Raw genomic sequence first — 27,911 nt, forward strand, 5'->3', positions numbered from 1 at the left:
CTAGTTTATTGCCATTCTTGTTTGTAAGCATATTTCGGTATTTTACATTAATGAAATGAAGTATTATTTCCATTGCATCTCTGTGTTTATGGTTATATCTATAATTTGTTGCATTCTTCTTTAAATCTAGATAAAAAGTGGACACTAAAATTAGATAATTGTTGGCCTAAGGAAATGATATTATAGCCTATTGTTTCATCCTTGTAGTATGACACCTCTTAGCATGTAATTTTGGGCAAATTTGCAAACATTCTAGAGCTAGTTAGCATCAAATATATGGCATGATTTGAATATACAATCCTGAGAAAATTTGCAAATCTATTTCACCCTCTCAAGGAATAGATAAATAGCATACATAACACTCAATTGACATATGGATTATGGTTGCTCATTTTATTATTATTGTGTTATTCATATCACCTTAAAAAATTACATGCCTTTATTTATCCTTTTCTCAATTTTGGAGAAAGGATATAGTCTTGTCTTTGTCTGAGATTCAGAGGTACATGTGAGTTTCAGAATTGTAGGCTTATCTTAGGCCAAGTTCTAGAGAGGTTTTACAGTCCTATATTTGAGACAAGATTCGGAGATTGCATTCTTTCCATGTCCTAGTTGTGGATTTGGTACAAGGTTACATAATTGAGGTCACATACTCGAGAACAGTTCAAAAACCTGAGCCTCTAATATCATGTGGACTATTGGAAGAAAATATAACCTTGCACTGAGACTTTTTGAGATATCCAATAAAGACTAACTGAGTATGAGTATTGAGGCATGAATTGGTGGGGGAAGAGTATATTATTGAGGTAGAACTCAACCATAGAGCTTTCATGGATTGAAAAATGTGAATAAACTTAGTGAATGCACATAATCACTTGTAAAGGCTGACCAACCACAACTAAAACACTTGGATATATCTATATATCTATATCTCTATCTATATCTATACATACATACATACATATATATATATATATATATATATATATATATATATATATATATATATATATATATATATATATATATATATATATATATTTGTGTGTGTGTGTGTAGAGTCATGGAAGTAGCCATGGTATAGTTGCAATTTGATGAATATATATTATTCAAAAGCATAACTAGAGTCTGGTACTTTAAAAACTTGTGCTTGTTTACTAAGTATTGGAAAGTATGTGTGATTGAGACTCTCGTGTGTTAGTGTGACGGGGTTGTTGTTGTGTACACCAATTAAATTTATTAGTTAAATGGTTGTTTGAAGAGGATATGAATTGAACCCTTATGCAATGAGTATGGTGAAGTTAATGTGATATTGGTGTAACTACCTTGGAATGATCTGTTGAGTTTATCCATAATTACTGACGTATTAATTGAGCCATTTATTGCTCAAAAGTATTATTCAGAGGTCATGATATTAGAATCCCATATTATACTGTTGCAGAAAGGTTTGGATGATAGAAGGTTTCACAACTTGATCATATATGCTAAGATGCATCCTTCCAGGGTATGATATTTTGCAGATGTTGATGTGAATATGTATGCCCCCATTAGTATCTTATATACCTAAGAGAAATTATCTGTGAGAATGCCATTACTCTATATTGGGAAGAAGAGAATTAGTTGTATGTCTATATGATCCTTAGTATTATATACATTGTTGACGACATTGTGTTATATGTATAAATAAACAATAGCCGAAGATTCATATATTAACCATGAAATTGAAGGAACCACACAACATATGCTAAGTAGAAAGCATTCCTCATGAAGAAAGATATGAAGAGTTGTTTATAATTGAATGCATGCCTATGAAACTAGTTATTGAGAAGTGATTCATTGCACAAATATAGAAATCAATTTTGGATTTAACCCCCAATCTAGACAATAATACCACCACGGTGAACAAAGCTCCTATGGGGGCTCTAATTTCACTAAGACTAACCCATTACTCTTGTAACTTATTCAATGTTATCATTGCTGATCACTTTGGACCTTCATCCAACCATCAATTACCATGGCACACTCATATACTTCCTAACACAAGGATGGTCTTCCCATTCTTTGCTCCATATTCCTTGAGAGATCTTATTCACTTTTGAATCTTTGATGCCTATAGAAAGAGGAGTCCAACAATATTGGTTTCCTACTTGAAATGACCTAAAAGAGAACACTTGGATAATATTATCCACGATTAGCACAACCATGTGCATGTTTCATGATGTTTTCTTATATTAGTTATGTTTCAATTATTGTTTTTCCCCAAAAACCTTTTAACGTAGTTACTAATGAAACAAGTACTGAACCAATTTCTCACTTTTTAGAGGTAGCAAAAAATCATCCAATTTTGAAAAGTGCTGATATAGAATGCACCTTTTTTTCGGAGCATGTTATTGACACTTCAATTTTTCTTATGTATCAAGTATGAACATTTTTTTTTTAAATGTTAGTTATTTTCATGTTGATTTTGAAAAACGTTGAAGCACTGCCAACCATTTTTTAGAGGGCTTATTTTTAACACTTTCAATTTTTTTAATGTATTAAGTGTGGATAATTGTTTTTACATGTTGGTGGTTTTCATGTGGATTTTGAAAATAATCAACAATTTTTTTAAGACATATTTTTGACACTTTAAATTTTCTTATGTCCTAAGCATCCACAATTTTTTTTTAAATGTTGATTATTTAACCATTTTTCCAATTGTCATATTCCTCTTCTTGTTTTTGGTCCCAAAATATTCGTTTTTTAAGGCTTTTCCAAACTTTTCTTTTTTGTTTTTCTTTACAAAAAAAAAAAACTAATGAAGTTTTTATATTTTTTTGTAAAGTTAAAAAAAAATAATAACATTAATATTTTGATGTTACAATTTATTATATATTTATATATCGTTAATTAATACTTCAATACACAAAAACTAATTGTCACCAAAAAATAATAATTTTAAACACTCGATAAAAATTACACATTTGCATATAGATATAATTAAAAAAAAAAACTTTTTTTGGGACTTTTTCGCTAAGAATGTTATGTTAAATAAAATATTTTTATGAAAAAATTGAAGAAAATAAGTTGGAAAAATAACAAATTTTATGAAATTTTATAATTTTATATCCAAAAATTATGGCATTTGAATTTTTTCCAAAAAAAATGAATCGCATAAAATTTGAAGTAAAAATTAAAAAAAGAAATGTAAAAATAAATAAATTAAGACATGGAATTTAAATAAAAAAAAAACAAATTAAGACACAAAATCCTTAAAAATAAAATACTAAAACATATAAAATTTCTTTTTCAAAAGCACAATTAAAAAATAGAAAAAGAAAAACTTATTAAAGTAAAAAAACATTCAAACAAATTTTCATTGAAAAAAAACATTAAAAAATATAAAAAACAATTTTAAAAGCATTAAAAAAATAAAAATAAAAAAAATTAATTGAAAAAAATAAAAACATTAAAAACAATTTTTTTTTAAAAAATAACAAATAAATAAAATATAAAGGACTTACCCAAGGCCCCTCAGGGAACCTGGGCGGGGTTGCAGACCCCTTCCCCCACCTTGGCTCGTGACCACTAGGGCTCCTTGGTTGGGATGGTCGATTTCAGGAATCGACAAGCTTGGCCTAGGCCACCCAAGGTGCCCTGAGTAATTTTTTTTTATGTTTTCTTAATTTTTTTTATTTTTTATTTTATTTTTACTCATGATATTTAATCCTTAACGTCATTGCTTAAAAATGTTGGAAATTTATGCACACAAAAGATAAGTTATTCCAATGTTTTCAAGGTGTTTTTTGCACAAAAAATTGGTTTTTATTAGCTATTTTTTTCCATTTTTAAAAAATGTTGAAAATTTAACCTGAATACACACACACAGATATATATTATTCCAACATCAACACTTTTTGTTTTCGGACAAAATTTTCATGTTTTTTTGGGCTTTTTAGCTAGAGTTATCATTTTGAGGTAATAGTTCTCACTTGATAACATTGTTTTTTGCTCTCATTTCTCAACGACAAGGTCATACCTCCCCACAAGCTCTTCTTGGACATGATCCCATGGTGTTTTCTTCTCTTATATAAGAATAAAAATCATAGTTTCACACAAGTTCCTCCATGAACAAGGAGTGGGAAAACGTTTGAATCACAAAAAAGAGGATATTCATAGGAGAGGAATGATCTCAATTAAATAGAGGAGTTCAATAATGGTTTATCCACCGATAGTTTACCTTAGATAAGTGTTCCTTTTTGAGGAAGCATACAAAAACATCTAAAGGACCATCTAGGAAACTAATTATGTGAATATTTGTAAGGAAGAATGTGAAAGGAAAGTGATACTTACAAGAACGTGCATGGAAATTTACACTTACACTTGGGTAGTGGTTTGTAAGTTGGTTGTAAATTAGATGCAAGTTTGATTTTGTAAGGAAAATGTGCGCAAAAAATACTTGTTATGAAAATAAGTGTTGTAAATTTTATGTCGGGTAGATACATCTGTCAATCAACCTCAATTGTTATTTTGGTTTAAGTTTTCATTTAGAAACCTTGAATAGTAGATTGTAATTCTTTCTCAGTTTTAAATTTTCAGTAGGATTTTTTGGACAATACCTTATGAGTTAGTTGAAGTGTTGCATCTTGGTAACTAAGTTATATTGTCCGATGGCTCTAAAAGTGAAGCAGATTTATACCCTGCTGACCTAGAAGTGAGTGGCATCATCATATTTTGCAAGATATGGAACATGAAAATCAAAAGAATAGGTGACATGCGAATGACTTATTATTACTATTTCAAGTTTATTTTCCTAAGATATTTGTCCATGCGTAGAATGATCTCATTTAGCAATCACAAAATGCTAATTTCATTTGACGCTACTACTTCTTTATACTTAATGATTAAAATTCCTCACGAATTAAACAAACATATGCTTGGTTCACACAGATATTAAGCAAACAATCAAAATAATCGGGCCATGGATGGACATATTATATTTGCAACATATGGTCAGATGTGATCTCAGGAGGGAATCCATCCAAAATAACCTAAGTCCTTGCCTCATTTTGTGGAGTACAATATCATGCTTCTTGCAAAAAAAATTAGTCTATCCCTTCTCTAAGGGCCTTTTAAAAGTATTTTCTCTACCCCTTATTGAATTTTATCTCATGTTGTTTATCCTCCAACTGAATGTTAGATTTGTCTGCACTCATTTGTATATATAGATACTCCAATGTCGATTTCTCGTTACCTAATTTTAAGGTATCTCTCATCAGTTCTGGGATATTCATTCATCACTATATCACTACTACATGTAGGGGGGTTTTAAGACAATATTTGAGTTAATTGTCTTAACTTAAGACAAAAAGAAACTTCTGTATTGTCTTAAATATTATCTCTAAGCGGGTGTGGCAAAATATAATGTCTCAAAAATTTGTGTCTATAACGACAATATAGAACACATACTATTATTGTCTCTATAAAGACATGACTTATTATCTATTAAGAGACAATTTGATTTGTCTCTCTAGAGACAATTTCATTTGTCTCTCTAGAGACAACTTCATTTGTGTCTCTTTAGAGATAATTACATTTTTGTCTTTTTAGAGACAATAGGTGAGATTAAAAACATATTGTCTCTATAGAGACAATATGTCCATAATTAAAACTATTGTCTCTCTAGAGACAATATAAAAAATTATTTAAAAATAAATAAATAAAATCATTTGAATGTTCTTTCAAAGTAGTTTCACATTCAAAGTTCACAAATAGTACTTGTGTATGAGAGAAACCACCACAGAAATTCATGTATGATAGGAACCAGCACATATGGGTTATTAATATTACCTTTGTTTAGTAAGAGGGGATTCAATTCATTACTAAATTTAAACCCAAGTTTTACTACTTCAAATGGGAGTCGGAAGTTTAGATTTAAGATGCTACCTTAGCTTTGATAAGCATTCCATGTCCAAGTTTTACTATAGTTAAAGAAGAATTTGTAGACTGTTGAATTGAAACACTTTAGATTTAGACAATGCGAATCCTTATGTAGAAATCAATCGAGAGCCCAATTAATGAAATGGCGATACCTTTATCTATTCGACAGACAACATACCCACAAGAATACCTAGGCAGGCTTGATAGCCACAGTTATCAACTGTACAAGATTGTAGGAATTTCATTGGTGGCAGGTATGGGTTAGTTTTATGCTTCAATCATGTTATCAAAAACATAGCTTCATCGCTAAACTGGATTACGCAGTACTATAGAGTGAGTAATATCTAGAACTGGATTACATAGTATTATAGAGTGAGTATTCTTTCACTTGAATGGTCTGTAATGGAACGTTTTTACGTCCGCCTAGTTTTTTGCTAAAGGAAGCATGGATCCTTCTATTTCATAAAACCAAGAAAAAAAAATAGTGTACAATTTTACATGCAAGGAGTACCAGACCTCCAAGTCAGAACCTTATAGTTATACAAAGAAACCTGAACCCATGGAAAAATGAACAAAAATGCAATTTGGCTTCTGGAAAGCACGTGAACTAATCGGCAACACCACTTTAGGAAAATATCTGTTCATCTAAGCCGTCCAATAAAAAGCATTAAGATCGATAGTCGAGGAGGATATCACTCTGTCAAAAAGACCGAAGTATAATAGTCCTACCCCCCAAGTTGCACGAACCACCGCAACCATCAATCGTCGTTGACTAAATCCAACGGATGATGTTGATATCGCACGGGATAAGAAGGGCCGACGTTAGTGAGTGGGGAAGAGCAGTTTTTGGAACCCTCTCCCTGCCACGTGTTTGAGGGTGAGTGGCATTGCTGTGTTTTCATCAAAACCTCTTTCCAATAGAAAGGTGTGCGAACATCCAGAAACTACCTGGGGGGCGGTAAACCATGCCGAGAATCCAAAATCTTGAAGGACCATCTGCCGGAAGAAACAAGGCTCTGTTTGCTCTTATGGATCTTCCTTGCCTAAACCTGGAACCCTGAATAGATGAGGGGTTTTTCATTGAATGAAGATTTGAGGGACTCGTTTCGATCCCCATGATAAACAAAGAGAATCCTCTCGTTTTCTCTGGGAATATGAGCGGCCAGACTAGGTATCTGCCATGCCACGGAACCGTCTATCTGATAATGATGACACATGTAGATGTTGAAAGCAAAGGTTGAGCCAAATTGATCCCTGGTCCCAAGCTCTATCTTTAAACTCCAGCTTATAATTTTCTACCTGTTCCTGAACAACCTCCTTTAACCTGGTCTATGGTAGCTCATGCCAATTTGATGCCACTTTAATCTTTGTGCTGATAACACCCTAGTTGGCAAGCAAATCAGCCACTTTGTTCACCAACCTACAGACATGCTTAAAGCCAACTGTACGGAGGCTTTGAAGGTGGTTTTGGATCCATTGAAATCCTTGATGATTGTTATTTTAACTTCTTTTTCAAAATATTTTTGATCATTGTTGAAAATTAATACTCTGAACAGACTCATCACAAATATTCTTTAACTGATCACTTATCAAAAGCTTATGAGCTTTCTTATGTAGCTCGTGAATTATTTTGATTTTAACCGAGGAAGACTCACTTATTAAGTTTGATAACAAAGGCATTAGAAATGGGTTTTACAGCAACCCACTTCCCTTTTCTAAGTACTTGCAAACCGCTGACATCGCCTTGCATTAGAACAGTGATGCCACCTGCATCTGAATGACTTCTTAAAGCAAGGGTAACATCTGGGTTTGGGCATGGTGGATAGTAATTTACAAGTAACAGTTGTCTGTGTTCCCCAAAAATATTATTCAAGTAATCATCATGGTGTCATAGAGCTTCAAAAATTGCAGCCAGCAGCCTTAAACACAGTGCCCTCACCTCCTCAGCGTACTTGCCTACAATTTCCATGTAAGAAAAGCCTCAATATTATATTAAGCCAAATGAGTTATGATGGCTACTTTAATGGTTGACATAAGGTTTAATGGCTACCTATAGGCTGCAGGTTTTTTAGGCCAAGAGTCGATGACTTCATGTAATGGAAAACAAGGGTGTCTCAGATAGTCCCTCCAGTTAATGACTTCATCTTTGTGAATAGTGAAGCTTGTAGCAAGCTGAGCCAGTTGCTTTGGATCCTCTGAATAGAGACATTCACGATCCTCCATCGGCATTTTGAAGAATTCTTTGGCGATTCCCATCATGTTTTTCATCACTCTCTCTGGTACCTTGTGGTTCACTATCTGATCATATCATGCAGCTTCAACCATATTAATACTGAATTTGAATAGAAATTTTTTTAAGAATTAATGTTCATAATTGAGATTTTGGAAGTTTATTGAGAGACATTATGAGATTCAAAATTCAAATCTTAAAATTCAAAATTCAAATCTTCAAAACAATTTATATCGCAATATGATGAGATTCAAAATTCAAAGCCTCATGAATCCAATCCCTTCCGCAAAAAAAAATCATAACTTGAGACATTGGAGATTGAAGGTTGTACCTGGAAAAAGCCATCCTCCTAACATGCACATTGGATTTGTTGTATGATAGTGGTTCTGCTAGGGCCATCCAGGTGTTTCAGATCCACCACTAGAATGCTCTCGTAGAAAGATACCTAAGACATGTTGGGATGCTCCTGGGGAGGAAAAATATATTTGTTCTACACCTCAACATTGTTTATTCCATTGCACAATAGTTTCTCAACACCATTAGCATTGGTCTCAGTGTGAAGATCCATTATAGAGGACATGCATTTTTCTTTCCTCTTGATCTTATTGCGAATACAATCTTTTTTCCATACGAATGTTGCACGACTTCTAATCGAGGTTAGAAATTGCAAGTTCGCATTGCAAAAATTGAAATCTATAGAGCCCTGAATGGAAACAGAGGCTATACGTAGGGTCAACCAATATTTTTTACCACGGAAACATTGACAGTTGCAACAGAAAGTGTTGCGGATGAAAACAATATTGCAAAAGGAGGATTTGGCCCGTATACAAGTTATTAGCGCTTACTTTATAATATCATTTATTCTGATAGTCTAGCAGGTAAATTGTTCATTGTACAAGCTTTATGTAAACCAATTTCAGAGTTAAAATAAATCCTTAGACATAGCTATAATTTTTAGAGAAAGTTTTAACAAGCCATAATATATTACAAGCAACAATCATCGCAACTAGCACTTCCCCCAATAGTACACAACGAAAGGCACTTGAGCATTCTTGAAATATTTGAAGAGTACAAAAAATTCTTATGCAAAATGTGCAAGAGTATATAACGGAAAAAAATATCTTAGCATATAAAAATAGCTCTGTAATGGAGTTGAACTAAGATAACTTAGCCAAATCCACCGATGAAAACATCTGCACGATACTCAAATCACATATAGAGAGATGCGATAATGCTCTTCTAAGCCCCAAATACAAATCATAATTAAATGTCGGAACTAAAGAGCAAACTCTAATGATACAAAACTAATTGAATCCACCAATCCCTAAATATGAAAAAGCATATTAACAAAGCTATTCAAAAGCATCATCATCGTCATCTGGAAGGGGTTGGGCCATAGTTGCTACAAGTTCTGCCTTGTACCTGACAACATAAAAGATTTTAAGCCAAAGTTTCAATCTTCTAGAAATGGAACAAATTATTTCAATAAAAGTTAACAAAAAATAATAAGAAAATAGCATTCTACTTACTGCTGCTGGGTTGCAAGGTCTATCTGAACCTCAGGAGGAGCAAGAGCAGGTGACTCCACAAAATGAAGGTTTGGATCCCTATAAAAATAGCCCATTATAGAATCAATGCCAAAGTTTTAATATAACATTCATATTAGGGAGCATCAGAAACTAGATTAAAGGCTCACCGTGAGAACTTCCGTGCCGAGTACAAGAATGGCTTCTCAAAGTTGTAGTTACTTTTTGCAGATATCTCATAGTACTGAAGATTCTTCTTTCTATGAAAATTAACTTGCTTAGATTTCACTTGCCTATTCTTCACATCAACCTTGCTTCCACAAAGAACAATAGGAATGTTCTCACACACCCTGAAATTCACAAAGATATTTAGCTAAGTGGTTCAGGTAGTTGTGCCACCACACAATTAAGGAACCTTCATTTCTACTTAGAGATCCAACCCCTTTGCAAAAGAGATACCTGCAAAGATCTGTATGCCACGTTGGGACATTCTTGTAAGTCAATCGTGTAGTAATGTCAAACATGATAACTTCACATTGCCCATGAATACTACAACAAACAAAATCCCAATCAGTAAATAAGACGGAAACAAATAAATAGAAGTGGAAAAACACGGAATCATCACCAATTAAATCAGGAAAATGCCAACAGAAACAGGAAAAGCAAACCAATATTGATCAAATCAACCAATAACAGATTCTGTCTATAAATTTAAAATTAAACTAAATTAAAATTCAAATAAATATAAGCGGAAAAATACAGAACCCTCACTAATTCAACGAGGAAAATGCCAACAGAAGCAGGAAAAGCAAACCAGTATTGATCAAAACAACCAATAACACAGTTTGTCTATAAATTCAAAATTAAATTAAATTAAAATCCAAAATAAAGAGACATAAATGAGTAAAATAGAGTGCTAGTAAAAAGGAACCAAAAAAGGGCTCATATTTGCTCCATTGTCATTGATATTGAGGTTAAAAGGTGTTGCTACTGAGCCCACACTACATACATATTAACACGGGAAAATAGAATTGATAAGTCAAAAGTTCTCTTGGGACCGATCCAAGTTTAAATCCATGTAGGACCTTTTTTAAAAAAAAGCTGAAAAGGCACCCCAAAAGCTCAAATGTAAAGTGCTCCAATCAACAAGTGTCTACTACACCTGCAGAGGATGACAAAAAACACTACTTTCGTAAAGTCCCAAGAGACCTGATTTCAAGTGAAAATCGAAATCAGTCTGGCAAAATACAGAAATGGAAAAATAGTCAAACTAATTATTGACTTACCTTAACCACATTTTGTCATTAAACCTTACCTGACTGAGCTATAAATTTGGGTCAACATTTCATCCTTGGCTTTCTCAACTTGACAAAGTACCACAACCTGCAAATCATCAAATCATCAATTCAAGTATCATGGACTGAATAAACACTGAGATTCTGTATGGTTGTATTGTGTGCGCATCCACATGGATGTCTTACTTTGGGAACATTTGTAGCAAGACTATTCAAAACAGCTTCCACATAACCACAGACTTCTTGAGCCATCATTCTGAGCTCCTCCTCCAGATCTACAGGCCTTCTTACCATGGTTTCCTAGATTATAAACAAGAAAATCAAACTGAGGTTGAATATTAAGTTGGGAAATAATTTTTCTATTCTCATCGTTGTATATGTTCATGGTCTCCTAGGCTAAAATGTGTATTGATTCTTAAATTATTTTTAGCAAAAATTTTGATTATGTACATGTGCAACTTACGATGGAACTTTATGTGCTTCATTGACTATATGCAAGTGTTTCAATACAAGCTATAGTTGTTCACAATTATACTTTGGGTTACATAAAGTAGTCTTGGCATCTGGCCAGCTAAATATTGTCTGCCCTCTACCTTATATCTATTTAAGTTTTAACAGTGGAAATAGTTTGTCTTGAAGATTGAAGAAAACTCAAAGGATGTTAGTCCTAGCTAAAAGCAAAGACTAGAAATTTATTTTCATTTTCTCCTAAATATTTCTCTACCAGAGAAACCAAATTTTTTGGTTACCTTTAATTATTCATAAGTTGAACAATTGTCCAGCAGCAAAATGCCTGCTTATTTGAAATATAATTTTCCAGCAGAAAATAATGTGACTAGCATGCATTTGAATGTAGTTTACTAATTTCTTAACCTTAAACAGACATGTGAGTACTCGATAACATAAATAACAAAATAAATATAACATGTCCTCCTACTGACAGAAGATGTGAATTGATACCCTATTTCAATTTCTGAGATGAGAGAATTACTTATGAGAATATTTAAGATATCTGCACATTCAGACTGAGGTGGAATTCATCGAATGTTTAAGTTCCCTCCCTCCCTTCAGAAAAACCAAACAACAATCATTTATCGGTCGCCCAAAGGATGAAAAGATAGACCCATGGACAAGAAAGTAAAATATTGAACAATCTACCTGGCTGGTGGGCAGGTGAAGCAGATGATAATTACTACTGAAAAAACTATAAGTCCCTTCCATCTATTCGATTCCATGATCTTGACATGCCCATGCCCTATCCATTTTTTATGTCGGAAGAATAAATAAATAAATAAATAAACACCTAAAAAAATAGAAAACCATTGGAATCAAATGTATGAAATCAAATATTGTTAATGATTAACATATATCATCACAAAATAGGTACAACAATGTCAAGTTTCTTGTATAGTCCAATCATAAGGTGCTTTAGAATAACAATTTAACATCTGGTAGAGTAGATGAAATGAGAATACTATCAATAGAAATATCTGCAAAAAAAATCCATTAAACATTCTTCTTTCTCATAGCATACCAAGAGCCATTCATGGATATGCTCATGATCCCGTGATCTTTATCAACTACTATGATTCCTTCTGACATACATACCCCACTCTTAACACTTCTAATCAATGAATATGGTTGGTTAGAACTCTATGAAACAAATTAGGACCAATTTCTCTAATTAATTTAGATGTAAGGTATCAATGTACATGTACCTGGTCATCTGGAAATAATATATTGATGTGCAAAGCAGCTCACAAATCACATCATATCTATTTCATGCCCTACAAAAACTTGTAAACTCAACCACTGGGATAAAATAATGAAATTAAACAGCATTTTGAACTGTAAAAAATAGAAGGAACGAAGGCCAAGTACTATATAATCCACACACTCTACCAAGTGAAAAGGCTAGCTGGCCTTGAGCTGCATCTATGGCTCCAGGAATATCAATCACTATCCTGAGTGAGATCACCAATACAAAAAAAAAAATATTATTTATTAAACTTACTGACCATTATCTTAAAACAATTGTAAATAACCTAGTAGAATCCAACATAGTTTCATTTAATATAACATAAGAATGTACAAATCTATCTAAACCGTAAGAATATCAGTTCCATTTAATATAACCTAAAGATATTATAAGTCTATCTAAACGTCAAAAATATCACACCTCAATGCTTAAAAGTTAGTATTTAAAAAAATTGACAAAAAAATCTTGGTTCAAGAGTTTATCACCTTAGGTAAAAACAACTAAAAATGTAAAACAAATAAAAAAACTAAAAAACTAAAACAAAACAAATTAACCTCACAAGCTAGAAGAGACTAATATTAACTAAACCTAAAACCAAAAAATTTTAGACCTAAAATGATTCATCTTAACTTCATGTTATCTTTAAGATGATGAGAACAAAAATATTACTAAAACAAAAAACATTAACCTAGTAAACTAGAATACATTAATCTTCATCAAACCTATTAAAAAAGCATCTTAATCTCAAAGAATATATCAACTTAAGCAAAAGACAGGAGAAAATAAATAAATAAACCATCTTAACCTAACACACTATGATAGAATTTTCTTAACCATTAAAGTCCACAAAGATCCATGATGTATTAAAGCTGGATGAAAATTAGAGTAGATCCAACTGAACTATGATCTATCCATCAACCCGCTACAAACCTCAAAGAGATACCAAATTATAAGAAAAAATATGAATAAACTCCATTACCAATACCAACCAACATTATATCCATCTTTATCAATCTATTTTTAAGCTGGGTACAAAGTTCACTGAGATACCAAATTTAAAGAACTACCAGACAAAGCATAAGAAATTGATAAATGAAAACAGCGCAGGCTAACTGGAAACGTTGTAAGACATTGATCTATAAAATCACAGCCAAATAGAAAGCAGGTACATGAGCCAAAGGTTTACTTTTTCATTTCAATTTAGAATAATAAAAACCATTTGCAAAACTGCTATGACAGAAAATAATTTTTGAACTGAATTGGACAGAAAAAACACATCTAACGATGGCACATGCATTTTTCAGCAGATTTGCAATAACCTTAGCTCAACCATATATTAATAGCCAAGTTGGACACTAAATTGGTGTCTGATACCCCCTTGTTTGTGATACAAGGGATCTCATCCACATAGCAATTTGACTGCTAAAGTCTACCATACATGTTAGGAAACCTATCTACTTTTTGTACATTGATGAATCAACCAAATCTGAATCTGAATCTACTGAAAACTTAAGAATATGTATCATAAAAGTAGCCTAGGGTTTATTGTCCATTATCCAAAACTTCTTCAAAATATCAATTGCTTACTTACCCGTGTTCGAGGACCAGGTCACCTCAACTCAGCCAAACCTCCAAGACCAAAAAATAATACATGTCAACTTCACTTGCCAGTTTCTTATTGCACCATGGGATAGAGTTTTTTAAACTAACTGTTAGGACCAGGAAATCTACATACAACACAAATATAAGAATATCAAATTTATCATAATCAAACAAATAATAAAATTTAGGACCTGCAACAGTCTTAGTGATGCCCATAATCTTTAAGTACTCATAAATCCATGAGTACCAAGCACATGAGGCTACTATAGCCCGGAAAGGGACTTCTTCAACTTGCACACATGGGTATCCCATCTTAAAAAAGATATTATATTTGAACCCAAGCTGAAACAAAACCATGAATCACTCTTCCTGCCACCTGCATCTCTGGCCCTATCAAAATCCACTAAAGCATGCAGCAGCTCAAAGCACTGTGCCAGTGTTCCCTTTAAGTACCTCACATACCTCAGACCATGGAGCATATTTGCAACAACCTCAGCTCAACCATATATTAGCAGCCAAGCTGGACACTAAATTGGTGTTTGAGCCACCCTTGTTTGTGAGACAAGGGATCTCATGCACACAACAATTTGACTGGTAAATTCTACCAGACACGTTAGGGAACCTATATACTTTTTGTACGCTGACAAATCAACCAAATTTGAATCTTAATCTACTGATAACTTCAAAATATGTATCACAAAATTAGCCTATGGTTTATTGTCCATTATCAGAAACTTCTTCAGAATCTCAATTGCTTACTTACCCCTATTCGAGGACCACCTCACCTCAACTCGGCCAAACCTCCAAGACCAAGAAATAACACATGAGGTGTATGTCCTTCATGTCAACTTCACTTGCTAGTTTCTTCTTGCACCATGGGATAGAGTTTTTTTAACTAACTTTTAAGACCAGGTCATCTACATACAACACAAATATAAGCATATCGAATTCATCATAATCAAACAAATAATACAAGTTAGGACCTGCAACAGTCTTAGTGATGCCCATAAGATGTAAGTACTCATCAAAAAACAAAGTATATTCAAAATTTGTTTTGTTTCACACATAATTAGTTTATGTTTGGACCCTCACAACCTAGTGTGCTCCTTGGAAGCTAGAGCGATGCACGTTCAAGTTATTAAAATTTTACACATATCAATCATTTTTGTCCTCTTTTTGGGAGGCGCTACATTAATTGTGGGTGTGGAATGCTCATCACATTGAACACCCTCCACATTATTTCTATCTCCCATTCACTGAAATTCAACAATGGTTTCCTGCCAAGGTTCAGGAATGACTATTGGATGATTTTGTGCAACAACCAAATCATCATGTGCTTGTATCTCCTCCCCATGCTCACTCCCAGATGTTTCACCTGATTCCTATACACAACAAACTTTAACTTGTTATAATAACATTAAAACCTCCAATTGATTTATTGCATTATTCATATAATATTATAAACAACTAACCTCGAATCCATAACCAGTAATTAATTTTTCCCCTCAATTTATCATGTGTTGGCGAAGACCTTGGGAACAATGTAATAAATCATATTTTAGGTCTTCCTCTGAAGCTTTCTTTTGAAACTGGTGAACCTACATTAACAAAGATAATCATATCTATAAGGTAAAATAACTAATAAGATACAATTAACTCAACGTAACCATGGTTACTTTGCCTAAAATAGAAAATATAATAGATGGAAATATCACTTACCATACCACCATGAATACTATTATATCCACTAGAGCCTAATTTGTGTGATCCATTTTTTGACCCCATAGCTTGGGTTGCTTTTCTTGTATCTCGTAGGCGTCTCTTAGCTCCTCCTTGTGCAGATGGCGTATAGTTTGGATTTCTAAGGACTTTCCTCTTAAACTTGGCATCTTTCATAAGTTCATCCCACATCACTTGGTCTGTGATCCAAGCTAGACGTGGATACATCAATTTTTTTGTCAAATTTGTCTTTAAATTGGACCTCTTTGAGTGCATGTATTTACTTGCAATCTGTAAAATAAGTTCCTTATCAAATCTAGGATTAGCAAATGCTATTACTACATATTTAAATAGTTCCTCTTTTTTGGAATTGGCTTGTTTCCTCCAATCCATTTGGATGGTATTTCCAAATAATTGTTCTGCACGATGAAAAGTAAAGTGATAAAATTTCAGCCCTGTTTCATCCTTCAAGACATTTCCTTCTGAAGTGAGCAAGATTGTAACTTCTTACATTCCTTTTGTGGTCACTGATGATATTGTTGTAGTCTTGGGGATTAAGGAAGGTTCCCTTATAGATACATTAGGCACTGTGTCACTTACTTCTTGCATTTACAATAAATTGTGGAACTATTAAGAACCCAACCAAAATATGAAACTATTTTTCATTTCTAAAATAATGATCCTAAACATAAAAATTGAAATTATAAAAAGAAACAAAATAATTTTACATGTTGATCTCTTGCAAGAGCTACACTCTCTAACAATGACATTTCCCATAATTGAATTTGTTCAATTATTTCTTGTCTGATTTGAACATTTGTAGGAATATCTAGTAGGAGCATTAACATTCTTGTTTGTGAGTCTATAAGACTCCTCAAAGAAACTTCTTATGGTCCTGGTGGGAGAATGCTGACTAGACCCACATTTGATGTAGAGGGCATGTTATGGGGTTCTGGTCTAGGTGTAGATGGCATAACATGACCCTCTATACCAAAAGATTGTATACTTGTTGGAGTCACCCTAGAAACATCCTGCAAGGCACAAATATAAATAATAAGATGGAATAGCAGATGAATAATGTTGAAATATGTAACTAGGTTCGGTCTTCATAATGACATATCTAATCACAATTCTATGTAATTTATGTAAAAAAAGGAAAAAGAAGATTATTTTTGTTATGACTGAGGAATGGGTTTCATGAACACATGAAGAAGCAAGTCCCATTATAGAATGACAATATCTCAGAAGACTCATTAAAAGAACGTCATGAAGGTGGCAAATGATCAATGAAATGTCTAGTAAAGTTGCAAATAATCATGGCAACCAAAATACTAATTAATACAGATAGGTGTCCATGAGGTATGTATAATAATTTTCTTTTAAAGGGTCCATCATAAGATTTAGTAGGGTTGAATTTATGGGTTTATATTTTAAGAAATACCCTAGTATTTAGAAACCTTAATCTTAAGGTATTTGTTCCCTATGATTTGATTTCTTGGGCATGGGATAAAATCTAGAATGACATAAAGGGAAAAGAGTATGATCTAAGGTTTGAATTTAAGAAACCCTAAAAAGGCCTCTTGGTTACATAAAAACCCTAAAAAAGTAACTTGACATCATGTTTTGGAATAATATATTGCTTGGGTTACTTGTTAAAATAGTATTGTATGTACAAGAAGAAAAAAACGGATGGGCTAATCCATTTGAAGGCATGATGTAGCTCTTCGTAACACGTCATAAATCATGGAGTCATTGTGCAAAAACTTTATTAAATATATGCCCTAGATTTCTCAACAAATAACATAATCAAACTCACATAAATAAATGGTTGAATCTTACATCTTGCATAACATTAGATGTATATGGGGGCATTAATGATCCTTGCATGCCAACATTGGTTGTATTGAGGGGCATAAATGAATCCTGCATGCCAACAAAATGCATGCTTAGTAAAAACACAAATATTAAAAAATATATATAGTGAAATAAGTTAACTAAATGCACAAAAATATTGATCAAGTTTTACCACTATCATTACCTTAGATGTTTTATAAGGTGTTATAGGGGTTGGAATGACTTTAGTGATTGCCTGCATTCCACAAACATAAATTAGCATAATATAATAAGGAATATAAGATAATTGAACATATAAAAGACAATATTCAAGCTTACCTCATGCATCATCATAGCAGCGTCTTGCCCTCGTGCATTTGTTAACATTTCCATAAAAGTAGTGAATATCATTGAATCCCCCATAGTAGCATCGGTAACACCCATGGGCACATTCTTAAAAAAACACATAATAACATAAAAATAAGAAAACCTTGATCAAAAAACTGATAAGAAAATAGAATCGGTAACACCAAATATGTGTTGAGTGAGCATTGAAGATCTATCCAACACTTTGAGGCAAGCTTATCAGAGTGTTCCAACAAGCATTTAACTAGTCACAAACAAACTTTTGAAGTATCATTTTAAAGTTATTTCTAAAAACAAATCCAACCTCTAACTAAATCAACAACATAAATAATACAAATACCAAAAGTAACATAAATATCTGGTCTGCCATTTTGTATAGAATAATGTAATAGAAATCTATGAAGAGAAATTTTTGGACACTAGTTAGGATCATTACATAAATAAATGTTGAAATATATGACAACGTGTAAAACCATAAAATTATTCTAAAATATGTTGGTTTAAACTTCTATGCATGTAAGACTAATTTCATTGAGGAGTTCTCTGGATTATATTACAAAGGGTAATGCACTATCTTAAATTGTTGTCGCATAATGAAGTAATATCTGTAGAATATCTCCTTGCTGCCTATAAACATTACTTCACTATCTCATTGTAGCCACAATCAACTCCAAACCAAACCTTGCTTGCCTCAAAACCCCAGACCATACCTCAAGATGATTTGTTGCCACATAAAAACCTTAGGGGTGATTCATTTCCACAAACAATCCCTTATAGGTGGTTCGCTACCACAATTGATACCTCAGGGATGATCTGTTGTCATCAACAGTGCCTCAGAGGTATCTTTCTATCTCAGAATTGCTTCATAGACATATTTTTGCCATTGTGAAGCCTCAGATTTAATGTGCTGCTATAGATCATGCCTTAGAGATAGGCCAATGCCTCAGATAATGTCTCAGGGATGATTCGCTGCCCAGATAATGCCTCAAGATAGTTTGCTGCCATAGTTAGTGTATGTTCGATCATTTATATAAAAAAATTCAGAAGTTGGATTACAATGAGAGATTTTAGAAAATTAAATGAAAGTATGGTTGGTTGACTCTCTGCAATTATCGATTGAAACCAAAGAGGTTCCATATATGTTGCTCAAAAAATAAATAGTTTTCCTAACAAACAAGCATCATTTTGTATGTAAAGTATTTAAATAAATTATCACTAGTTTATATTAAACTGTGAAATCAACATTTGAAAAGCAATGCATATGATGCATATTAAGCATGCATGGAAAATACTAATCGGAGTCCAAACAATTATTATGGTAGATGAAGTGAGATGGTGTGTTGCCTTAGAAGAGCACCAATATGCAATAAAGAACCCTGAAATATGCTTGGAAATGAAAAGACATAAAATAATGTAGAACAATGGTGGCAGAGAGGGTATAAAAACTCATAATTATGTTTAACCCTCCAATATAGTTAACCACACATGGAATAAGTGAATTCAAATGAATGACAATGTAGTGAATGCCCATGAGCTCTGGTTTCATCAATTCATGAGTAAATGTTGGGGTGGGATTAAACCAAATAATGCCAATTTCATGCCTCATACTTCTCAAAGACCCAAGCTACAAATATCATGGCTTGGTATTATACCTATGCGCAGATTTGTGGAGATTTGAGATGTTCAGAGGAGAATCAATCATATTTCTATAACACCCCTCTAGAACCCATTTCATGCCAACGAATTAGAGTCTAGTGCGAAACACATGATCACATATCCAAGCAAAAGATCATCCCAGTTCATCTCCTAGAATGGTGGATATCAAGTGACTCAATGTGGCCATTTATTGCACAGAAGTTGAAATGTATAACAATGAGCCAATGGGGCATGCATTTTCATAAAAGGATGACCTCATTTCTCAAAACACACCCAAAAGAACTAGGATTGTTACAATGTTGTATGTTGGGTTAGGGTACAACACTATCATTTTATAAGACACAATTGCATATAAAAGGTTGTACTCCATGGGATACATAAAGAAAATTCCTTTTATTGTCTTAATTAGAAAGGAGACAGTTTTTCATTGACGAGAAAGAATTGTTATTTAGAAAGGAGGCATCATCCAATGAAGTTCGAGATGGTGAAGAATGCACCATACAATACATTTCAACTACTTCTGTTCAGGAAAATCCCATCTCACTTGTTAATAATGAAACTCATGAGTATGGGTTTAAGAATTCAGATGCAATTGAAAGATATGAAGATCATGTAGTTGAAAAAGAAGAGCAAATTGAACACGTTTACAAAAGTGAAACTCACAATGATGAAGAACAAAAATCACATAAGAATTATAACATTAGCCAAAATGATGGTTGTCCCATGTTTTCTAATGCAGTCTCTTTGAAATTTGGAGATCATCAACTGATTCATTCATCATATGATGAACCTCAAGAAGCTTATGATAATATTTTAGTTTTAGATGTTGGTCTACAACCTCATAACTCAGTTATTGAGGATGAAGTTCATGAAGACAAATTTCATTATTCAGAGTCCAGACAATGACAAATAGTTTTATGGCCTTGATGAATTGTATGGTTTGAAAGTGGATAGTGTCTCTAGTATGTATGAGCCAATGCCTAGTGTTTCCCAGCATGCAGGTGAGTCATCTCATTACAAGGTTGATTGGATTCATGTCTACACACAAATAGAGAGCGATACTTCAAAGCAAAAATTAAGTTGTTCATGTAATTATAAAGAAACAAAACCAGACACGGGTCAGGAAGTTGTTGATAATAATCCTGAATGCCTACATCTATACCATGAAAATAATCCCAATTCCTACAGTTATACCAATGAATACATCTACGCAAGGAAAATAATAACAATGCACCCATCTTTGCAAAGGAAATACATCAAATTGAAAGGAAAATACCTGTGGAAAATAAACCCTTCGTTGTCTTCCTGGGAACTTCGAGTTCCTTTGCAAAATTACAGTGAAAGCTGCCCCAGCATATAAAAACTAAAACAATTTAGCGCCAAAAAGATTTTCGGCCTCTACACCAAGAAAGTTTCAGTCATTTCAGCTGTCTTGTTTCCATTTTAAGATGGCCTAGCCCGCTGTTTCCTGTTGTTTCCCGCCCATGTCTCCCAGTTTTCATAAGAATGAGGGTCTTAATATCTATCTTCCACCACCCACGAATAAATGAGTATGTGCTCTACTGCCGTTGGGCCTCATGCCCTTAATGCACATCACATGAACCCTATTCTCATGGCTCTCAAACATTGGTGTTTATTTGTCTCTCCATTTTCTCGACAAACCCTCCATTGCAATGGGGCAAACGAGGAGGAAGGTTTGGTAGATGACAAGGAGGAAGGTTTGGCTGTAGAAGCAAAGGTGTTGGTTCATTGCAATGTGGAGGAAGGTTTGGTTGATGAAGATGCAGCACCATTTTCCAGTGGATTCAAAATGGAAAGTAATGGCAAGAATCAGGTAGGGAATGGAGTAGTTCCACCAGGCCCACCGTTGGATTCCGTTACATAAATTCCTCCCAAAAGCCCAATTTATCGTTGTGGAGCGATAAAATGGTGTTTTTATAACTCCTAATTACCTTCACATTAATTATCAACCCAGGGACAACTTTTTATTTCAAGAGTGTACTCGGTCTGAGGCGGCTATTTACTCAAGAGTAATGTTTTGTAGTATAGTTCTTAAAATGCAAAAGTAAATGAAAGTTGGAAACAAACTCTAATTGGAACAACAAGAAATTGAAATGTTCTAAACTAAATCGTTCACTCAAACAACCATCAATCGAGGATATAGTAGCAATAACTCGTTCCTCTAGATATTGATGCAATTGAAATCAAACCGGAACAAGACAATCAATGTGGGAATGAGGAAGCAATAACCAATGTTCTCTACAGTCGACAGTCCTGCTTTAAAGCAATTAAAAGGAAATCGAAATTGAATTAAAGCTGCCATTGAAAGTAAACTAAGAAAACTCTTTAAAAGCAAACTATTGCAATTAAGGAACATAAATAAACAACAAAGTAAATGGGTAGCAAACTGAAATTAAAGGAATCTGAACAACAAACTCTAATTAATGGAAATCAACAACAAGATACCTTGAAGCCTAAATCATTCATTCGAAAAAATAATCAATGTATCAGTCAAGGGTCCAGTAACAATAACTCATCCCTTTGGAAACTGATGTAACCAAAAGTAATCAAGGAACAGATCATCAGCCTGGGGACTAGACAACAAATGCCAATGCCCACTATAATTTCAGACCGTTCTTCACACCAAAGTAAAGATAATGCGAATAACAGGAAATGGAGCAACAGATTAAATATGAATGTACAAAAATCTAAATCAAGCACGCAACACACTTATCATTAAAAGGGACAATAATTCGAGCTTCGATACAATATGCATGAATCACAGCTATAAAGTAACAGTAAGTGTAACGGAACAGCAATCCCGAATAAACAACAGTCACAATTTAAGAATACATCATACAGTTGCACCGATTTAGGAACATACAGCGCGGTTAATCTGTAATCGAATGACAATCTGTAAGGAACAACAATGTTATATCAATTATAAAAAAGAACAAAAATGTGATACAAAGTTAAAATGATAACATAGCATTCCTGTTGCAGATAACGATAGTATCCAATTAAGTATATCTAATAGCGCTGATATGTAAAATAGTAAAGTGCGTCAGATTACTGAATAGAGTAAAAGAAAGAGATCAGACCACACATGAAGCATAAAGATATAATACAGCAGCAGCGTACTCCACCAGAGGCTGGGCCCTTAGCCGCCAGCGGATGCTGATGGGTTACTTCAGGATCAAAGATGGAATGGAAACTAGATTTATATTAAAATATCAAAGCAGAGTTACAGTGGATTACAACAAGAAGCCTCTGAATCTCTCATCCATTATCCATTCTCTCTGCCATCCTCAATTCTCAATCTCTAATTCATCCTCAATTCCATCATTTGAATCCATCCCCCTCTCTGATCTCTGTTTTCATTTAAATAGAGAGAGATCAGAGAAGTTTCAACAGAGATAATTACAACATGATTTCTATTAAAAAATTAGATTGTTTCCAACCAATTGATCAACAAGAAGATATATTTCCATCTTTCAACAAGAGCAAGGCGAATTTGGCTTTTGCAGTTGAGATTTGGAAAACGGCCACACAGTGAATCTTAGAAAATCATGCTTAAAGAACCCTGCCTTCCTCTTAGTACAAGCAGAATTTGGACAAACCATTCTGTAATAAAGTTAATTCGATCCGTTCTGGACAAAACCCATGTTCCAGATTTTCTAGATTCTTCTTCATTTGCCCAGAATCCCAACCGCAAAACTGTCACTTCTTATTCCAGCGAATTGCTGAGTTGGCACTTTTAATGATCAAATCTTCAATCTGGAAATTATCTTGGAGGCTAAAAATGGTGAATAATTTTACAACCAATTTATTAAAACTATCATTGATAAAATCATGCAAAATCATCAATTTATTAGAAATAAAGGAGAATAAATAATATCTGTTCATAAGAGCATAAGTCATCATAAAATGGATTTATATAATAAATTATGACAAATGACGTGATGAAGAATGGTAGAAATGGGTGGAATAAGTGTTCACAAGTGATAATAATAATGGCATATTAATGACCCAACATACCCCCACACCCAATATGTTGCATGTCCTCATGCAACGAAAACTAAATATATTGCATGTCCTCATGCAACCCAAAGACAAAAACCCATGTGCTAACCAAGTAATAAAAATTATGTTCATCTCAGCTCATGAAATGGATAGAACAAATGAATTCTTCCTTAATTAATGAATATTCACTTTTAGTAATCTTGATGAAGACATAACAATTTTTACACTGACATTCAACTATATGTATATATGAAGTTGCAACAAAATATGATATAAGTAACAGCAAACTTAATTAACCATTTTTCTCAAAAACTACAAACCAGCTTTTGTTGAAATTTGGCAAGTAAATTTATAACATATGAATGCCTTTATGATCCAAAAATTAGATTGTTTTGATGCACGGATCATGAGATATAAACAAAATGGCTGTAGGTGAGAGTGCATGATTTCCAAAATTTTATGAACCAATTTATCTTGAAATTGTCTGGGTTTGTATTAATGATATGTCTGTGTTTTCCAAAAATCACAAGAATTGAGTTCATAGCTTTAAAAATATTATGGAAATCAATTTCTACACTGAAATTGTATTCCTTAAATGAGAAAGAAAATAGAAAACATACATCATGCGTAGCAATTCCTTCCCCTCTTTGAAAAATTAGCATGCCCTCATGCGATGCTAGAAAACAAATAGAGGTGGTTGCTACTATCTGTTGAAGTCTATGCTTGGTGTAAAACAACATGGAATAAGGGAGGTGTTGAAAATGAATAAGAATAGCAATAGATGATAAAGAATATGAATGACATGGTCATAAGAAAGAAATGAATGAAAGCAACACTCCCCCAAACTGGAAGATGATATGCCGCTGAAAGAGGGGAAGTGGTAAAGATGTGGAATGAAGGATGATAAATACTGCTCAAAATGGATTTCATTAAATTCTCCTAAATTCGTAATAAATAAGAAAATTATGTTATTTTACCTCATGTTTTAGCTCCAAAAAGAAAAATGTGGAATGACATATATGTACTGGCATTTGTTGAAACTGATGTAGGCAGAGTTGGCACTGAAAGTGATGCAAAAGGTGGAATCCAGGTAAGCACATCATGTCTGAAGAATTGTTCACGTTCACGAGTTGCTCGAGCCTCTTCTGTTAATTGCAATAGTGTGGTCATGTTGTGAATAGAATTCTGCCCATACTTATTGTTCTCCTCTAAACAAAGCACTATTTTGCATACAATGTTCTTGAATCCATTGTGTTAGCTTTGAATAGAAATATATAAGATGCATGCAAAACTTTCAGTCAGAATTTTTTTTGTCAAACCAACAAGTTATGGCAGGGTGTAGTAATCATAGCGTATGCAATCCCATAATGCATACATTCCACTCTCCAATTGAAAAAGAGATTTCATGACCATAAAGCCTATGAAAGGTGTTATGCTGATGGCAAGGCAAGGGAATGAACAATACAGCAGTAGAGTACACATATCAATGATAGGACGGCGAGGGTTATGGTTATAATGAGAGAAGAGTGTGTAAAGATAGTTATGAATAAGAGATAGGACACTTTGAATTGATTATAAGTGATGAAAAAGAGAAAAAGAACAACAATATGCCAAAAAGATGCTTTACTGATAGTATGCTAGCTGAAAATGATGCGATTGATCATAAAACAATTTCTCATGCATAAAGATTCAAAACAGGGAAAAAGTTAAGGAAATAACTTCTCTGATAAAAAGAAAAAATGAGAAAATGGTATTATAATAATAATTGACGATAAGATATAACTTCAATACCATAAGCAGAGCCGCTGCTGCCAGCAGCCATCCATAGCCTCGGCAGGGTTGCTTTTTAACCCATATGACCCAGGATCCTCAATTTATAAATGGAGAGTTACAATGCTGTTCTACAGAAGAGATCAGTGTGCTGGCGTGGTAACCAGATAATCACACTGCCATTCACTGGGATGTAGCAAAAGTGATCAGGCCGGCTCGTGATGAGACCTCCTGTTCCAAGGATAATTTGGCTATCCAAGGGATCATAACCCTGGCGTGGTGGCCATAATGGGAATGTCACTTTCTTACAACCTTATGAACATGGTAGGCTAGCTCGTAATGAGACCCCCTATCCTCCATCTGCGAACAAAATTTTGTTGTTATTACACATTTTTATGATAAAAAAAGGGAGGCTCAATACTCCTTAAGAGCAGGGATGGTGGAAGAAGTTGAACATGTCAATAGAAAAAAAATATACCCATAATAGCATTTATTACAGACAGAGAAAATTATAACCAGGGACGATGGAACCAACATGGTATTAAGATGATCAATTAGTATCATGTACAGCAGAAAACAATGCAGTAAAGTAATATATAAATAATTGTGTCCCTTTTGAAAAGAATCTATCATCAAGGAGCTGTCCTATTAAAGATCATAACATGAATGATATTAACTCGCTTCAAAAGAATCCATAATTCTTGTCCTCATAAAAGTAGTGTAGTTCATGCCATAAAATGGAATCAGTAAAATGTGATTGAGATGAATTAGGAATAATCCCACAAGAGGAAGGAAGGGTTCATCTTGAAAATAATCCCAAAGTGTTGCTCTTTTGAATGAACAACAAAGACACTCAAAAAATGGTGTTCCTTGTAGGGAACAACAAAGGAAATGCACAAAAAAACAAAAATACACACAAAAGAAAGTGTGAAAATGCAAATGTCGTTCCTTTGGAAAAATGAACAGCAAAAACTAAAAGTGTCGTTCCTTTAGAAAAGGGACAACAAAAATAAAAAGTGTTGTTCCTTTGGAAAAGGAACAGCAAAAATGCAAGTGTCGTTCCTTTGGAAAAGGAACAACAAAATTGAAAGGTGTCGTTCCTTTGGAAAAGGAACAGCAAAAATTCAAGTGTCGTTCCTTTGGAAAAGGAACAGCAAAAACACAAGTGTCGTTCCTTTGGAAAAGGAACAGCAAAAATGAAAAGTGCAGAAGTGCTGTTCCATTCGGAGAGGAACAACAAATCGTGAAAGTGCAGAAGTGTTGTTCCATTTGGAAAGGAACAAAAAAATGTAAAAGTGCAAAAGTGTGAAAGTGCAGAAGTGTTGTTCCATTTGGAAAGGAACAACAAAATGTGAAAAAGGAACAACAAAATGAACCGTGGAAAAGGAACGGCAAAATGAACCGTGAAAAAGGAACGACAAAATGAACCGTGAAAAAGGAGAAACAAAATAAATTTCTGCCCCAAAAGGTGTTGTTCCTTTGGAAAAGGAACAACAAAATGTAAATGCTATCCTTTTGGAAAAGGAACAGCAAAAACAAAAGTGCACACAAATTTTCTCTCTTCAAAAAAAGGAATAGCAAAAATGCACAAGCATAAAATGCAAGCACGCAAAGAATGAATTCGCTGTTCACTGTATTGATGCTGAGGATGAGTTTCACTTTGAATAAAGCAACAACTGAAACACAAAATATAAGAGAAATTAGAAAAAAAACAATATTTTATTTAAAAACAATATGTAAATAAATTAAGTTACAACAACTATGATATTATGTAAAAAAAATGATCTTTTTGAAAAATGTTTTGGCAGCAAAGACATGACATGAATCTTCAAATGGAAATCAATTCTTCATTTCTTCTATTATGAATCCGTTGGGTAATGAGTTGGATGAAATTCCTTTGTTTCATTTAAAATTTCTTTGAAGAATCACTCGTCCATAAATTGACAATCTTTTTCTCCTAGGACCTGCAAAAAAACGAGTGTCTACCTGCAATAAAACATTAAATCATGGTTTAAGAGAGGTGCAAGGCTCCCATAATCCAAGAAGTATGCAAAAAAACTAACAAGTAGTTACTCTGTAGAAAAAATCCATGGAGAAAATAACAAAGTAAAATTTATTTGTCACCTGCGGGAGAGTAGTGGTCGACCATACTAACCAACAGTGTTTTAATCACAACTTCTTTGTTTTTTGTCAAAATTGAGTGATTCCAAAGC

The 27,911-nt window shown here is 33.5% G+C and overlaps 1 protein-coding gene across 1 annotated transcript; it reads right to left on the reverse strand.

Moving 5' to 3' along the window:
* Window positions 1-9,501: 9,501 nt before the first annotated feature.
* Window positions 9,502-11,264, reverse strand: LOC149158222 (GTP-binding nuclear protein Ran1B-like). The gene is made up of 6 exons (XM_089433921.1): window positions 11,157-11,264; window positions 10,991-11,058; window positions 10,135-10,224; window positions 9,846-10,025; window positions 9,679-9,756; window positions 9,502-9,571 (listed from the first exon to the last, which is right to left on the reverse strand). The coding sequence occupies exons 1-6, from the start codon at window positions 11,262-11,264 to the stop codon at window positions 9,502-9,504; spliced, it is 594 nt and encodes a 197-aa protein (XP_089290047.1).
* Between the last annotated feature and the right edge of the window lie 16,647 nt (window positions 11,265-27,911).

This window comes from Pinus tabuliformis, chromosome 5_2 (genome assembly GCF_031772625.1).
Source record: "Pinus tabuliformis cultivar Carrire ecotype Pingquan chromosome 5_2, CPIR1, whole genome shotgun sequence".
In the NCBI taxonomy this organism is placed as follows: domain Eukaryota; kingdom Viridiplantae; phylum Streptophyta; class Pinopsida; order Pinales; family Pinaceae; genus Pinus; species Pinus tabuliformis.

Coding starts and splice junctions, on each gene's coding strand:
- LOC149158222 (XM_089433921.1), bottom strand. CDS start 11,264: ATGGTAAGAAGGCCTGTAGATCTGGAGGAGGAGCTCAGAATGATGGCT. Junction 10,225..10,990: donor CAAATTTATAGCTCAGTCAG/GTAAGGTTTAAT, acceptor TGTTTGTTGTAG/TATTCATGGGCAATGTGAAG. Junction 9,757..9,845: donor TCGGCACGGAAGTTCTCACG/GTGAGCCTTTAA, acceptor CTATTTTTATAG/GGATCCAAACCTTCATTTTG.